Raw genomic sequence first — 15804 nt, forward strand, 5'->3', positions numbered from 1 at the left:
TGTGATTTTCAAAGACAAATCCTAGAAATTGGCCCAAGGGTTTGGGGATCCAGATGTAGAAATGGAGATGAAGCTGGAGCTGAATATGTCAGAGCTGAAGCACTAGTCACATGACAAAAGTGAAGATGCTAGGGGGTAAGAGCCTGAAGCATGGAGAAGAGCCTCCTCAGCGGGAAATTGAGCCGCATCATCATTCCCTACACTACAGAGCAAATGATCCTTCTGTACCTACTAGAGAGCCTTTTCAAACTGGTAGAAATATCTCAACCACCCACCAGCTCTCTGAGTGAGGTACACTGACTATACATCCTCTTATTTGGAGCTGAGACCCCAGAGGAACGTCTAACCATACAATAGAGCCGTTGGAATATTTTTACACAATGACCTAAAGGAGTTTTCTTAGAACTAAGATATTTCCATGCCTGAGGGTCCCTGGTAACAGAGAGAGAAACAGGAATCTCGAAGAGTATCTGGGAAACACCCAGTTAACCCAGTTAGGAGTCTGTGGAATTATATCATTTCTTAGCTACACTTTTCTTTACTGCCTCTTTAAATCTACACCCAAGACAACAATAAACCAAGTGACAAAAAATAGCAGCCAATGGAAATAAGCATACTTCACAGACAAGAGGAAACCAGTATTATGCAGCCACGAGAACCAGTTAAGAGCTCATACTTTTCTGACTATCCAGTGAGGAAGACATTAAAACAAGTGAGTAACCAAAACTATGGAAACTGTTCATTTTCTTATCTCTAATATTGCCTGTAGTCAGTGAGGGAGGGGAAGAAAGTAAAGCAAAAGAAATTAGAAAGACTACGTTTGCCACAGGTCTGAGAGAGAGAAGAAAAGGGGAAAGGGTCAGAACAAAATTGTGGGAGGCAAACAAAAAACGACAGAGAAAAACTGATGGCCTGACAGGACAGGCTGAGTTTGACTATGCCATGGCCTAAAGATTAAATACATTTCTAATAACGAACTAGCAAGGTTACCCAATGCCCCGTGAGGAACAAACATCTATAGGCAACTATAGTCGCTCAGCTTAACATCTAGTTGGAGAAAGGGAAAAGTCTGTGAAACTATGTCTACGATAATATTTCTTTGCCTTCTTTTATGTGTGACATTGTCTGGGTGGGAGATGTCTAAATATGTGACAGAAACTAGAATGTGGAACAGCTCATATGTGGTCAAGAGTTTGGATTGGTGTGGGGGAAAGTCATGCAGGGGCAGCAGGATGTTTCAAAACAAAGGCAGGAAAGCAGGGAGGTTTTTTTTAAAAAAAATTGTGTGTTTGAATGTGTGTATGTACATCCTGGAATTGGTATAGGGGGCAAGTCATCCAGTGGGCAGCAGGATGTTTCAAAACAAAGGCAGGAAAGCAGGAAGATTTTTTAATTTGTGTCTTTGAATATGTGTACGTATATCCTGGAATTGTGTTTTCTGTGTATGTTTTTCATTTCCATAAAGAATCTTGTGATAAAGTTTTGTAACCTTAGCACTATGTTTCAAAGAACGCCTCATATTCGATGTAAGTCTAGTGAGTTGCTTCTAAGCGCTATATAGCATCCTAGAGTACACATACTCTATATTTTTTCTTACCCATTTCGTATTACTGCATACTAAAGTCCCTCTAATTCCCCACCACTACACACACAGATACACAAACAACTGAAATAAAGCTTTGTACGTGATTCTTTATGGACTCGACTGAGTTCTCTGTGATATACCCAGTTCAGATTTCTTGGAATTATGACATAGGCATACATAATTTATTAAAATTTTTGTCACACTGCTTTAATATGTACTCTCACAAACAGTGCAACAGAACTATGTGGAAAAATGTCATCTATATATTATGAACAAGGTGGTTTCTGCTGACAATGCTAGGGTAGCTTAACTTTAGAAAAGCTATTAATGTAATTCACTACATTTAGAGGTAAATGGAGAAAAAAAGCATAATCATTTCAACGAATCAGAAAAAGCTTTTGACAGTAATTCAACATCTATTTAATGATTAAAAAAAAAACTGAATAGAAGCAACCTCCTTGATCTAATAGAAGGCATAAAAAATATCACATATATCAAAGAAATATCATATATCAAACATCATACATTTAATCAAACATGATGAAATATTGAAATTAGTAATGGAACAAGACAAAGGTGCCCAATATGACCACTGTCAATCATCTTTGTAGCAGATCTATGATGATATAAAATCAGTATAAAAAAAATCACTTGCATTTCTATATACCGGCTATATAAACATTTATTTAGAAAATTATATTAAAATAACACTATACATACACATACATTGTTGTTGTTAGGTGTCGTCGAGACAATTTTCAACTTATAGTGACCCCATGTGACAGAATAAAACTGCCCCATAGGGTTTTCTAGGCTGTAATCTTTCCAGGACTAGATCGCCAGGTCTTTCTCTTATGGAGCCACTGGGTGGGTTTGAACCACCAACCTCTCAGTTAGCAGCCAAGAGCTTAAACACTGAACCACCAGGGCTCCTTCTATATAGATAGACGATAGATAGGTACGTAGGTAGATAGGTAGACAGGCAGACAGTTAGGTAGGTACGTGGGTGGGTGTGTTGGTGGGTGGAAGGGTGAGTGGTTAGGTAGGAAGGTAGGTGGGAAGGCAGATATAGAGTTCCTATAGATACAGAATTCATATAGATATGAATTCTATATAAAATTATACATATAATTTTTGCCCCAAAATGGCAGACTAGCTTGTATTAGACCAAATATCCTTTCAAGAACAACTAGAAAAGCCGGATAATTGTTTTTCAATCTGTTTGAAGCATCAGAAAACTACCAAACCAGTAGTTTGAAAGCAATGGAAAGGGAAATTGTGTGTAAATGTAAATGAATAGATTATACAAAATAATAGTAATAATTATTATGGAGTTTTAAGTATTTCTAGAATTAAAATACTTGATGATGAAAGCACAAAGAAAAATGTGACGGGGTTAAATGGACATGGAGTTTTTATTTTCTAAGGTTCTCCGTGCTCTGGGAATTAGTAAAAGTACAAACCAGTAAGGGTTTGAGAGGCTAAGATCCCAGAGAGAAAGTAAGAGAAAAGGGTAATTAGAGAAGTAAAAGGAAAACGGAATAATACATTCAAAATGCCGACCAAAATAAAATTCACATAAACAAAAAACCTGTATAGTTCTATATACCCAGCAACTATGTCTCTCAAAAATCAAGCAAACTAAGAGGGGGAAATGCAAGTTTAAGAATTTACCACTAGGCGAGTCAGACTTACAGAAACACATAGGCACTTCTTCAAGCAGAAGAAAAATGCTCCCAAATGACAGCACAGAAATACATGAAGAATTTAAAAGCAATGGAAAGGGAAATTGTGTGTAAATGTAAATGAATAGATTATACAAAATAATAGTAATAATTATTATGGAGATTTAAGTATTTCTAGAATTAAAATACTTGATGATGAAAGCACAAAAAAAAATGTGACGGGGTTAAATGGACATGGAGTTTCTATTTTCTAAGGTTCTCCGTGCTCTGGGAATTAGTAAAAGTACACGTTTATGTTAGATTTCATTAAGGAAAAGATGCATGTTGAAATTTCTAAAGTAGAGTAAAAGAACATATACCTGACAAGCTAACTGAGGGTGGAAATGAAATACTAAAAAAAAAAAAAAAATTTATAGACACAAAAGGAGTCAACAAAGGAGAGAAAATGGAGTTGAAAACAGATAGAACAAATTATCAAATAGTAAGATAAAATTACACAGGAGGGGGGCGGGGCCAAGATGCCTGACTGGGTAGAAGCTACCTCGGATCCCTCTTGCAACAAAGACTCGGAAAGACAAGTGAATCGATCACATACATGACAATCTACGAACCCCGACCATCCAACACAGATCTAAAGAGTTGACCTGAGTGACAGAGACTAAGAACGAACAACCACGGGGAAGCAGCGACTGTTTTTGGAGCCTGGAGACAGGGTCCCAGTCAGGAAACCTTGGCGCCGGGCTTTGGACTGGGCGGAGGGGAGCTGAGCACGGTATCCTGAGATGGCGCAAACACGGGATGCAGCCCTAGCCCCCAGAAGTGACCTCGGGGGAAGCCCAGCCAGTGCACGCAGGCAGCGCAGCAAAGCGGCTGACAGGAGGACAAGTCACCGGGAGGCAGAGACTGGTTTTGAGCGGGGAGTACGGCGTCCCAGCTGGGGAATCTTGGCGCTGGGCTTTGGACTGGGAGCGGAGGAATTAACCGCGGCTTTTTTTCTGAGACAGCGCAAGCACAGGATGCGGGCCTGACCCTCCAGGGCAAACTCTACCCAGCCAGCACACACAGTCGATGCGCCCCTCGGGAATCTCAGATAAAACAGTCATCCCAAGCAAGATAAGTAACTTTGTCTATATTCCAGGGTGCTACTCTCTCCTATTTGTCTGAACCCTCCCCTCCCGTTCCCAGGCGGCTTCATTAACATTGCAATTTCCGGAGCCAGAGCGTGAACTGCGCTGTGGTTTTTCTTTCTTTCTTTTGTTTTTTTTTTTTTTTTTTTGGTCTTTTCCTAACCCATTCTCCTGGCCTAAGAGAAGCAGCTACAAAAAACCCAGGGACCAAAGATCCTTCCCTAATTGGACTAAAAACACAGAACCAGCTCCAGCCAAGCATATGTGATCCACAGTCTTGGGATTTCATCCCTACAGGGAACAAGGTGGCTATTATAATGCAAAGGCATCCTGATAGGGATCTGACTGTAATTGTTTTAGCGGATTACTGGAAAGACAAGTTTCCCAGGTGTGATATATCTGCCTATTCACCAGGACCCTCACTGATGCACAACAGGGAACTGAGGGCTGAAGCTCCCCCCAGACCACCTAGCCTCCTGCCTTAGGGGTCTAAGAAGGGTGACACCTACCAATCTGCAGAGGTACTTGCATTGGGAGCCTAAGGTACAGCTGCAGAGCCCACCCACAAAGGTGCTTTAGGAATAGAGACACATCTACCTCATGGACACTTGGGGGAAGCCTGTCAGCATCCTGCCCCCCCTGGAGAGTGAACCTCTGCTACTAGTAGAACCTGGTGCTCACAGTTATCACTACTACTTCTCTAGGTGGATAGGTGACAGTCTGCACCACACACTTGATAACCCAAAATCAGATTCTACTCAAGAATAGTGAATGGATTCAGGCTTATATATCTGGTAACAGCACAAACCACCTGGTAATAGGACATAGGTGAGTCAAGGGCTACAACAATCAAGACAGAGCAATCTAGTAGCCCATCTACGTATATTGAAAGAAAACAAAACAAGATAAGACTCAGTGAGCAAATGTAGAATAAATAACTACAATATCTTAGTGATGGCTCGGAGTCAGCAGTCGATATCAAAGCACATAAAGAAGCAGACCATGATTGCTTCTACAACTCCCCAAAAAAGAATGAAAATCTTTCCCAAATGAAGATACAATCCTGGAATTGCCAGATACAGAATATAAAAAACCAGTTTACAGAATTTTTCAAGACATCCGGGATGACCTCAGAAATGAAACAAGGCAATCTACAGAAAAAGCCAAGGAACATACTGATAAAGCAGTTGAAGAACTTCAAAAGATTATTCAAGAACATAGTGGAAAAATTAATAAGTTGCAAGAATCCATAGAGAGACAGCATTCAGAAATCCAAAAGATTAACAATAAAATTACAGAATTAGACAACACAATAGGAAGTCAGAGGAGCAGACTCGAGCAATTAGAATGCAGAGTGGAAGATCTGGAGGACAAGGGAATGGACACCAATATAGCTGAGAAAAAACAGATAAAAGAATTTAAAAATATGAACAATCCCTAAGAATCATGTGGGACTTTATCAAGAAGAATAACTTGCGTGTGATTGGAATCCCAGAACAGGGAGGGAGGACAGAAAACACAGAAAGAATAGTTGAAGATCTGTTGGCAGAAAACTTCCCTGACATCATGAAAGACGAAAGGATATCTATCCAAGATGCTCATCGAACCCCATTTAAGATTGATCCAAAAAGAAAATCACAAAGACATATTATCATCAAATTTGCCAAAACCAAAGATAAAGAGATAATTTTAAAAGCAGCCAGGGAGAAAAGAAAGGTCTCCTGCAAAGGAGAATCAATAAGAATAAGTTCAGACTACTCAGGAGAAACCACGCAGGCAAGAAGGCAATGGGATGACATGTAGAGAGCACTGAAGGAGAAAAACTGCCAGCAAAGGATCATATATCCAGCAAAACTCTCTCTCAAATATGAAGGCGAAATTAAGACAGTTACAGATAAACACAAGCTTAGAGAATTTGCAAAAACCAAACCAAAGCTACAAGAAATAGTAAAGGAAATTGTTTGGTCAGAAAACAAATAATATCAGATACCAGCCCAACAAAAGGTCACAGAACAGAGCATCCTGATACCAACTCAAATAGGGAAATCACAAAAACAAATTAAGATTAATTAAAAAAAAAAAAAAAACGCTCAAAACAGGGAATCATTGAAGTCAATATGTAAAAGATCACAATAATCAAAAAGAGGGACTAAATACAGGTGGCATAGAACTGCCATATGGAGAGGGAAACAAGGCGATATAGGACAATACAAGTTACAATTTACTTAGAAAAATAGGGGTAAATATTAAGGTAACCCCAAAGAGGTATAACAACTCTATAACTCAAAATAAAAACCAAGAAAAACATAACGACTCAGCAAACATAAAGTCAAATACTATGAAAGTGAGGAACACACAACTTACAAAGAAAAATGTCTCAGCACAAAATAGTAAGTGGAAAAATGAAATTGTCAACAGCACACATAAAAAGGCACCAAAATGACAGCACTAGACACATACTTATCTATAATTACGCTGAATGTAAATGGACTAAACGCACCAATAAAGAGACAGAGAGTCTCAGACTGGATAGAGAAACACGGTCCGTCTACATGCTGCTACAAGAGACATACCTTAGACTTAGAGACACAAACAAACTAAAACTCAAAGGATGGAAAAAAATATATCAAGCAAACAATAAGCAAAAAAGAGCAGGAGTAGCAATATCAAATTTCTGACAAAATAGACTTTAAAGTTAAACCCACCACAAAGGATAAAGACGGACACTACATAATGATAAAAGGGACAATTGACCAGGAAGATATAACCATATTAAATATTTATGCACCCAATGACAGGGCTGCAAGATACATAAAACAAACTTTAACAGAACTGAAAAGTGAGATAGACACCTCCAGAATTATACTACAAGACTTCAACACACCACTTTCGGAGAAGGACAAGACTTCCAGTAAGAAGCTCAATAGAGACACGGAAGACCTAATTGCTACAATCAACCAACTTGACCTCATTGACTTATACAGAACACTCCACCCAACTGCTGCAAAGTATACTTTTTTTTCTAGGGCACATGGAACATTCTCTAGAATAGATCACATATTAGGTCATAAAACAAACCTTTGCAGAATCCAAAACATCGCAATATTACAAAGCATCTTCTCAGACCACAAGGCCATAAAAGTAGAAATTATTAACAGAAAAATCAGGGAAAAGAAATCAAATACTTGGAAACTGAACAATACCCTGCTGAAAAAAGATTCGCTTATAGAAGACATTAAGGAGGGAATAAGGAAATTCAAAGAATGCAACGAGAATGAAAACACTTCCTATCAAAACCTCTGGGACACAGCAAAAGCAGTGCTCAGAGGTCAATTTATATCCTTAAATGCACACATACAAAAAGAAGAAAGAGCCAAAATCAGAGAACTGTCCCTACAACTTGAACAAATAGAAAGTGAGCAACAAAAGAATACATCAGGCACCAGAAGAAAACAAATAATAAAAATTAGAGCTGAACTAAATGATTTAGAGAACAGAAAAACAATTGAAAGAATTAACAAAGCCAAAAGCTGGTTCTTTGAAAAAATTAACAAAATTGATAAATCATTGGCCAGACTGACTAAAGAAATACAGGAAAGGAAACAAATAACCCGAATAAGGAATGAGATGGGCCACATCACAACAGACCCAACTGAAATTAAAAGAATCCTATCAGGTTACTACAAAAAATTGTACACTAACAAATTTGCAAACCTAGAAGAAATGGATGAATTCCTAGAAAAACACTACCTACCTAAACTAACACAATCAGAAGTAGAACAACTAAATAGACCCATAACAAAAAAAGAGATTGAAACGGTAATCAAAAAACTCCCAACAAAAAAAAGCCCTGGCCCGGACGGCTTTACTGCAGAGTTCTACCAAACTATCAGAGGAAGAGTTAACATCACTACTACTAAAGGCATTTCAAAGCATAAAAAATGACGGAATACTGCCTAACTCAATCTATGAAGCCACCATATCCCTGATACCAAAACCAGGTGAAGACATCACAAAAAAAGAAAATTACAGACCTATATCCCTCATGAACATAGATGCAAAAATCCTCAACAAAATTCTAGCCAATAGAATTCAACAACATATCAAAAAAATAATCCACCACGACCAAGTGGGCTTTATACATTTAATATTAGAAAAACCATTAACGTAACCCACCACATACATAAAACAAAAGACAAAAACCACATGATCTTATTAATTGATGCAGAAAAGGCATTTGAAAAAGTCCAACACCCATTTATGATAAAAACTCTCACCAAAATAGGAATTGAAGGAAAATTCCTCAACATAATCAAGGGCATCTATACAAAGCCAACAGCCAACATCACTCTAAATGGATAGAGCCTGAAAGCATTTCCCTTGAGAATGGGAACCAGACAAGGATGCCCTTTATCAGCACTCTTATTCAACATTGTGCTAGAGGTCCTGGCCAGAGCAATTAAGCTAGACAAAGAAATAAAGGACATCCGGATTGGCAAGGAGGAAGTAAAATTACCTCTATTTGCAGATGACATGATCTTATACACAGAAAACCCTAAGGAATCCTCCAGAAAACTACTGAAACTAACAGAAGAGTTTGGCAGAGTCTCAGGTTATAAGATAAACATACAAAAATCACTTGGATTCCTCTACATCAACAAAAAGAACATTGAAGAGGAAATCACCAAATCCATACCATTCACAGTAGCCCCCAAGAAGATAAAATACTTAGGAATAAATCTTACCAAAGATGTAAAAGAACTATATAAAGAAAACTGCAAAGTACTACTACAAGAAACTAAAAAGGACCTACTTAAGTGGAAAAACGTACCTTGTTCATGGATAGGAAGACTTAACATAGTTAAAATGTCTATTCTACCAGAAGCCATCTATACATACAATGCTCTTCCGATCCAAATTCCAATGACATTTTCTAATGTAATGGAGAAACAAATCACCAACTTCATATGGAAGGGAAAGAAGCCTCCGATAAGTAAAGCATTACTGAAAAAGAAGAAGAAAGTGGGAGGCCTCACTCTACCTGGTTTTAGAACCTATTATACAGCCACAGTAGTCAAAACAGCCTGGTACTGGTACAACAACAGACACATAGACCAATGGAACAGAATTGAGAACCCAGATATAAATCCATCCACATATGAGCAGCTGATATTTGACAAAGGCCCAGTGTCAGTTAAGTGGGGAAAAGATAGTCTTTTTAACAAATGGTGCTGGCATAACTGGATATCCATTTGCAAAAAAATGAAACAGGACCCATACCTCACACCATGCACAAAAACTAACTCCAAGTGGATCAAAGACCTAAACATAAAGACTAAAACGATAAAGATCATGGAAGAAAAAATAGGGACAACGTTAGGAGCCCCGATACAAGGCATAAACAGAATACAAAACATTACCATAAATGACAAAGAGAAACCAGATAACTGGGAGCTCCTAAATATCAAACACCTACGCTCATCTAAACTTCACCAAAAGAGTAAAAAGACCACCTACAGATTGGGAAAGAATTTTCAGCTATGACATCTCTGACCAGCGCCTGATCTCTAAAATCTATATGATTCTATTAAAACTCAACCACAAAAAGACAAACAACCCAATCAAGAAGTGGGCAAAGGATATGAACACGCACTTCACTAAAGAAGATATTCAGGCAGCTAATGTTTTTATAACAGATACATGAGAAAGTGCTCTCGATCTTTAACCATTAGAGAAATGCAAGTTAAAACTACGATGAGATTCCATCTCAGTCCAACAAGGCTGGCATTAATCCAAAAAACACAAAATAATAAATGTTGGAGAGGCTGCAGAGAGATTGGAACTCTTATACGCTGCTGGTGGGAATGTAAAATGGTACAACCACTTTGGAAATCTATCTGGTGTTTTCTTAAAAAGTTAGAAATAGAACTACCATACAACCCAGAAATCCCACTCCTCGGAATATACCCTAGAGAAACAAGAGCCTTCACACAAACAGACATATGCACACCCATGTTTATTGCAGCTCTGTTCACAATAGCAAAAAGCTGGAAGCAACCAAGGTGTCCATCAACGGATGAATGGTTAAATAAATTGTGGTATATTCACAGAATGGAATACTACGCATCGATAAAGAACAGTGACGAATCTGTGAAACATTTCATAACCTGGAAGGCATTATGCTGAGTGAAATTAGTCAGAAGCAAAAGGACAGATATTGTATAAGACCACTATTATAAGATCTTGAGAAATAGTATAAACTGAGAAGAACACATACTTTTGTGGTTACGAGGGGGGGGGAGGGAGGGAGGGTGAGAGAGGGTTATTTACTGATTAGTTAGTAGATAAGAACTACTTTAGGTGAAGGGAAGGACAATACTCAATACACGGAAGGTCAGTTCAACTGGACTGGACCAAAAGCAAAGAAGTTTCTGGGATAAACTGAATGCTTCAAAGGTCAGCAGAGCAAGGGCCGGGGTTTGGGGACTATGGCTTAAGGGGACTTCTAAGTCAATTGGCAAAATAGTTCTATTACGAAAACATTCTGCATCACACTTTGAAATGTGGCGTCTGGGGTCTTAAATGCTAACAAGTGGCCATCTAAGATGCGTCAATTGGTCTCAACCCACCTGGATCAAAGGAGAATGAAGAACACCAAGGTCACACGATAACTATGAACCCAAGGGACAGAAAGGGCCCCATGAACCAGAGACTTACATCATCCTGAGATCAGAAGAACTAGATGGTGCCCGGCCACAACCGATGACTGCCCTGACAGGGAGCGCAACAGAGAACCCCTGAGGGAGCAGGAGATCAGTGGGATGCAGACCCCAAAGTCTCATAAAAAGACCAGACTTAAATGGTCTGACTGAGACTAGAGGAATCCCGGCAGTCATGGTCCTCAAACCTTCTGTTGGCCCAGGACAGGAACCATTCCCGAAGACAACTCATCAGACATGGAAGGGACTGGACAATGGGTAGGAGAGAGAAGCTGATGAAGAGTGAGCTACTTGTATCAGGTGGACACTTGAGACTGCGCTGGCATCTCCTGTCTGGAGGGGTGATAGAAGGGTAGAGGGGGTTGGAAACTGGCAAGATTGTCACGAAAGGAGAGACCGGAAGGGCTGACTCATCGGGGGGAGAGTAAGTGGGAGTATGGAGTAAGGTGTATATAACCTTATGTGTGACAGACTGACTTGATTTGTAAACATTCACTTAAAGCTCAATAAAAATTATTTTAAAAAAAAATTACACAGGAGTTCCACTTGGTGCGATTGCAGGCTGTTTTATACGGGACTAACTTTCTCACAGATAATGATATTAAATTCTGGAGAATATATATACATAAAAAGACAATTATTTGAAAGCATTAGAGAATGGCCAAAAACTGGCAGAAACTGGAGGGGATGTGACCCTTAAAAGAAGGGAACCATGCTGGGTCAGGGTCACATTTTCACAGCTCCTCCCCTTGGACACACCTCAGGCTATACTGTGCATGGCACCTTGAACTCAATCCAGAAACTGCAGACTTATGGCTCAGAGGTATCAGATGATGGAGTTCAAAGCAATCAGAGTGGTTGGAAATTGAGCAGGAATATCCCAGAAAGGACACAAGCCTCAGAGAGAAGAGGCTCAAAATCTGGGTATAAACCACTATCTATTTTAACCCTTTACGAATCCCTGATCTATGTGCGCCCAGGGGAGATCCAAGCAGTATGGCAGAAAACAACAGCTGGAAGACTGAAAAGAACTGAATAGAGATTTTATCTATTGTCCATTGCAATGGAGAGTTTGTAGTTTGCTTCCCAGTAAAGTACAGGAGTTGGTAAAAAGCTCAGGCTTTCTGAAGATCCACCCTGCAATGCATAAAACCAAATCTCTACAGTTTAAAGTGAGAGATAAACTATGTTTGTGAACTGAAATACTCCATATTGTTAAGAGAGCAATTCTCCCCAAATTTACCTACAGATCCAAAGCAATACATGTTTTTGTAGATGTGTAAAAAGTTAAACATTTATTTATGATATGATCCAGTCATTCCATTCTTGGGTATCGAGAAAAATGAAAATCTTTTTCCATACAGAGAACTGCATATGAATATTCATAGCAGTTCTATTCGCAATAGCCCTGTGATAGGTAGTTTTATGTGTCAATTTGGCTAGGCTATGGTGCCCAGTTATTCTATCAAACACTAATCTAGGTGAAGGTATTTTGTAGATGTGCTTAACATCTATAATCAGTTGACTTTAAGTATAGGATAAAAAAAAAAAAAAAAACCTCTAGATAATGTAGGTGGGCATCATCCAATCTGTTGGAAGGCTGTAAGCACAAAAATTGAGGTTTCCCAGGGAAGAAATTGGCCTTAAAGCTGCAGCATCAACTCCTGCTGAGTTTCCAGCATGCCAGCCTTCCCTACAGCTTTCAGACTTGCCAGACTCCACAATCATGTGAGTCAATTTCTAATATTTCTTTATACATATATAGCCTACTGGTCCGGTTTCTATGAAGAGGCCTGAATGATGTAAGCCCCAAACTGTAAACAACCTAAATGTTGGTTCCAATTCTGGAACCCTAAGTACCAAATAAAGGAATAAAGAACTCGATCAAGCACTGAATAGAGTAAGAAACTGACAGAGAACAGGGAACAAGGAAAGCTACAGAATGGAGGTCCCATACTAGCTAACGTGGCCAGATTTGCCATCTTTGGCTACAGCCATCAAAGAACTCAGACAGGGATTATGGGAAAGCAACTTCACAGAGCTCCCAATAGGAGACGGAGCACCTGGTAACCAGAAATACACACTTTCCCACTGCACATTCTTCCTCCCTGTACAAGGCCCATGCCACTTGCCAATAGGCCATGGTCCCTTTGCCAGAGAGATACCAGCTCACTGCTGCCTAGATTCACCATCTTGGACCTCAGCCACCAAGTACTTCAGACAGGGAGTACAGGAAGGTAACTCCACGGAGCTCCCCAGCAGGAGACGGAGCACCCTTTAACCAGGGATACTTACTTTCCCACCCCCCATCCCTCTTCCCTCTATGCAGCCTCCACTGCTTGCCAATGGGCCATGGTTTCTCAGCCGGAAAGACACTAGCTCACTGCCGCTGGGGTCCACCCCACCTCCACTAGCTGGCCCCTTCAGCACCATTTTTTTGTTTTTTAGTTTGTATTTTTTGCTTGTTTATTTATTTATTTTTTGGCTTTTGTTGTTGTTGCTTCTTTCTCTCTCCCTTCCTTCCTTCCTTTCCTTTCTCCTTCCCAGCTAACCCTGTGTGCCATCTCCTCCCCTTCTTGACAGGCTGTGATTTTTTGGTTTGTTTGCTTTGTTCTTTTCTTTCTTTCTTTCTTTCTTTCTTTCTTTCTTTCTTTCTTTCTCTCTTTCTCTCTTTCTCTCTTTCTCTCTTTCTCTCTTTCTCTCTTTCTCTCTTTCTCTCTTTCTCTCTTTCTCTCTTCTCTCTCTCTCTCTCTCTCTCTTTCTCTCTTTCTCTCTTTCTCTCTTTCTCTCTCTCTTTCTCTCTCTCTTTCTCTCTCTCTTTCTCTCTCTCTTTCTCTCTCTCTTTCTCTCTTTCTCTCTCTCTCTCTCTCTCCTTTCTTCCTTCCTTCCTTCCTTCCTTCCTTCCTTCCTTCCTTCCTTCCTTCCTTCCTTCCTTCCTTCCTTTCTTTCTTTCTGTTTCTTCTTCCTCTCTTTTTTCCTTCCTTTTCCTTCTCCCACTCACCCACCACTGTGGACCACCCCCATCCCTTCTGGAGGGGCTGAGCTGCACAATTCAGTTGGAGAGTCACTGCTCGCAGCCTCCCTGGGTCTGCATCATTGTCACCTACCAGCTCCCTCAGCACTATTTTATTTATTACTTGTTCATTTTCTTCTTCTCTGTTATTGTTTCTTCTCTCTCTCCCCCTTCCTTTCTTTCTCCCATCCACCCAGCCCCATGCACCACCCCCAACTTCTTGGTGGGCTGTGCTGTACCACTCAACCAGAAAGTGTCTGGCACACGGCCTCCCCAGGTCGGAGCCGTCCCCACGGGCCAGCTCCCTCAGCACTACATATATTTTTAAACTTTTCTTTACCATTCCCCTTCTTCTTTTCCTTCCTCCTCCAACCTAAGCCCTGCACTACCTCTACCCCTTCCTCACGAGCCGTACCAAGCTACATCAGCTCACTGCCATCCCAATTCTACCCCACCCCCAACAGCTGGTCCCCCACATTTTCTGTTCTCATTGTTTTTATTTTTTTTTATTTGCTTGATTGTTGGTTTCTTCTCTCTCTCCTTTCCTTTCTCCCTTATAACTAGTCCCATGTGCCACCCATGCCACTTCTCAACAGGCCAAGCCACATCACTCATCAAGAGATCCAACAGCACACAGCCTCACTAGGTCTGCCCCACCTCCACCCACCAAATCCTACCATACCACTATTTTATTTACTTTGTTCTTTTTATTTTTTTACTTCAATTTTTTGCCTTTAAAAAAATTTTTTTTGCTTTTGTTTCTCTCTCTTCTTTCACCTGCCCACTTAGCTCTGCACATCACATCCTCTTTCCCTCCTGCCTATCTGTACCATGTGCCAAGTGCCATGCCCCTGAGCAGTACCAACATGGCCCCCTGAACCTCACCCTGAAAGGCCCCCAAGCCCTTCCCTGTCGCCCCCAGTTCGTGATGCAAACTACTCATCCCTGCCCTTTTACCTCCACTGGACCTGTCCTGCTGCACCATAGCTGAGTGACCAGCCCTGTCCCCCTGGACAAGGTGGTGAGAAGTATTGTGCCCATAGACGAGCAAGCAACAAAACATAGCCAGCCCACCTGCAGAGACATAACCAAATAAAATGAAAAATAGGATGGAACAATCATCCACAATCAATAAATGAAGAAAATAATTCCTGAATGTCCTGAGACATCAGACAATATCAAAACATACAATAATAATAATAAAAACAGGAGGCGATGGCCCCAGAAAGCAACCAAAATAAAACATTCCCTGATAGGGAATTCAAAACTCTAATATTTAGGGTTCTTGAACAGATGAAGGAAAATGCTGACAAAAATAAGGAAAAAATAGACAAAACCATGGAAAAGACAGACAAAACAATGGAAGAAATCAGGAAAATAATACAGGAACAAAACATCAAATAAACAACTAGAAATCATACAAAACAGCAATTAGAAATCTAAAAGATAAATAAGATTTCAGAAATAGACAGGGCAAGAGAAAGTTTTAGGATCAAATCTGAAATAAGGGGAGACAGGATGAGCAAAATTGAAGACAGATCCTTAGATACCACTTTGTTTGAGAAAAAATCAGAAAAAAAAAAAAATGAAGAAACCCTGAGAGCAATGTAGGATACAATCAAAAGCAAAAATTTGCATGTGATTAGAGCTCCAGAACAGGGGGAGAAAGTGGAAA

The 15804-nt window shown here is 40.0% G+C and overlaps 1 protein-coding gene across 3 annotated transcripts in view; it reads left to right on the forward strand.

The window, feature by feature from the left end:
* Nucleotides 1–612: 612 nt before the first annotated feature.
* Nucleotides 613–15804, forward strand: part of LOC111752836 (NXPE family member 1) — an 85741-nt gene continuing 70549 nt past the window's right edge. For 2 of the 3 annotated variants that reach the window (XM_064269038.1, XM_064269041.1), the window contains exon 1: nucleotides 613–712. In XM_064269038.1, the coding sequence (XP_064125108.1) occupies nucleotides 644–712 (69 nt within the window). In that variant the 5' untranslated portion in view covers nucleotides 613–643. The remainder of the gene's footprint in view (nucleotides 713–15804) is intronic. The other variant, XM_064269039.1, reaches the window with a different exon arrangement.

The sequence above is a fragment of the Loxodonta africana genome, chromosome 15 (assembly GCF_030014295.1).
Source record: "Loxodonta africana isolate mLoxAfr1 chromosome 15, mLoxAfr1.hap2, whole genome shotgun sequence".
Lineage (NCBI taxonomy): Eukaryota > Metazoa > Chordata > Mammalia > Proboscidea > Elephantidae > Loxodonta > Loxodonta africana.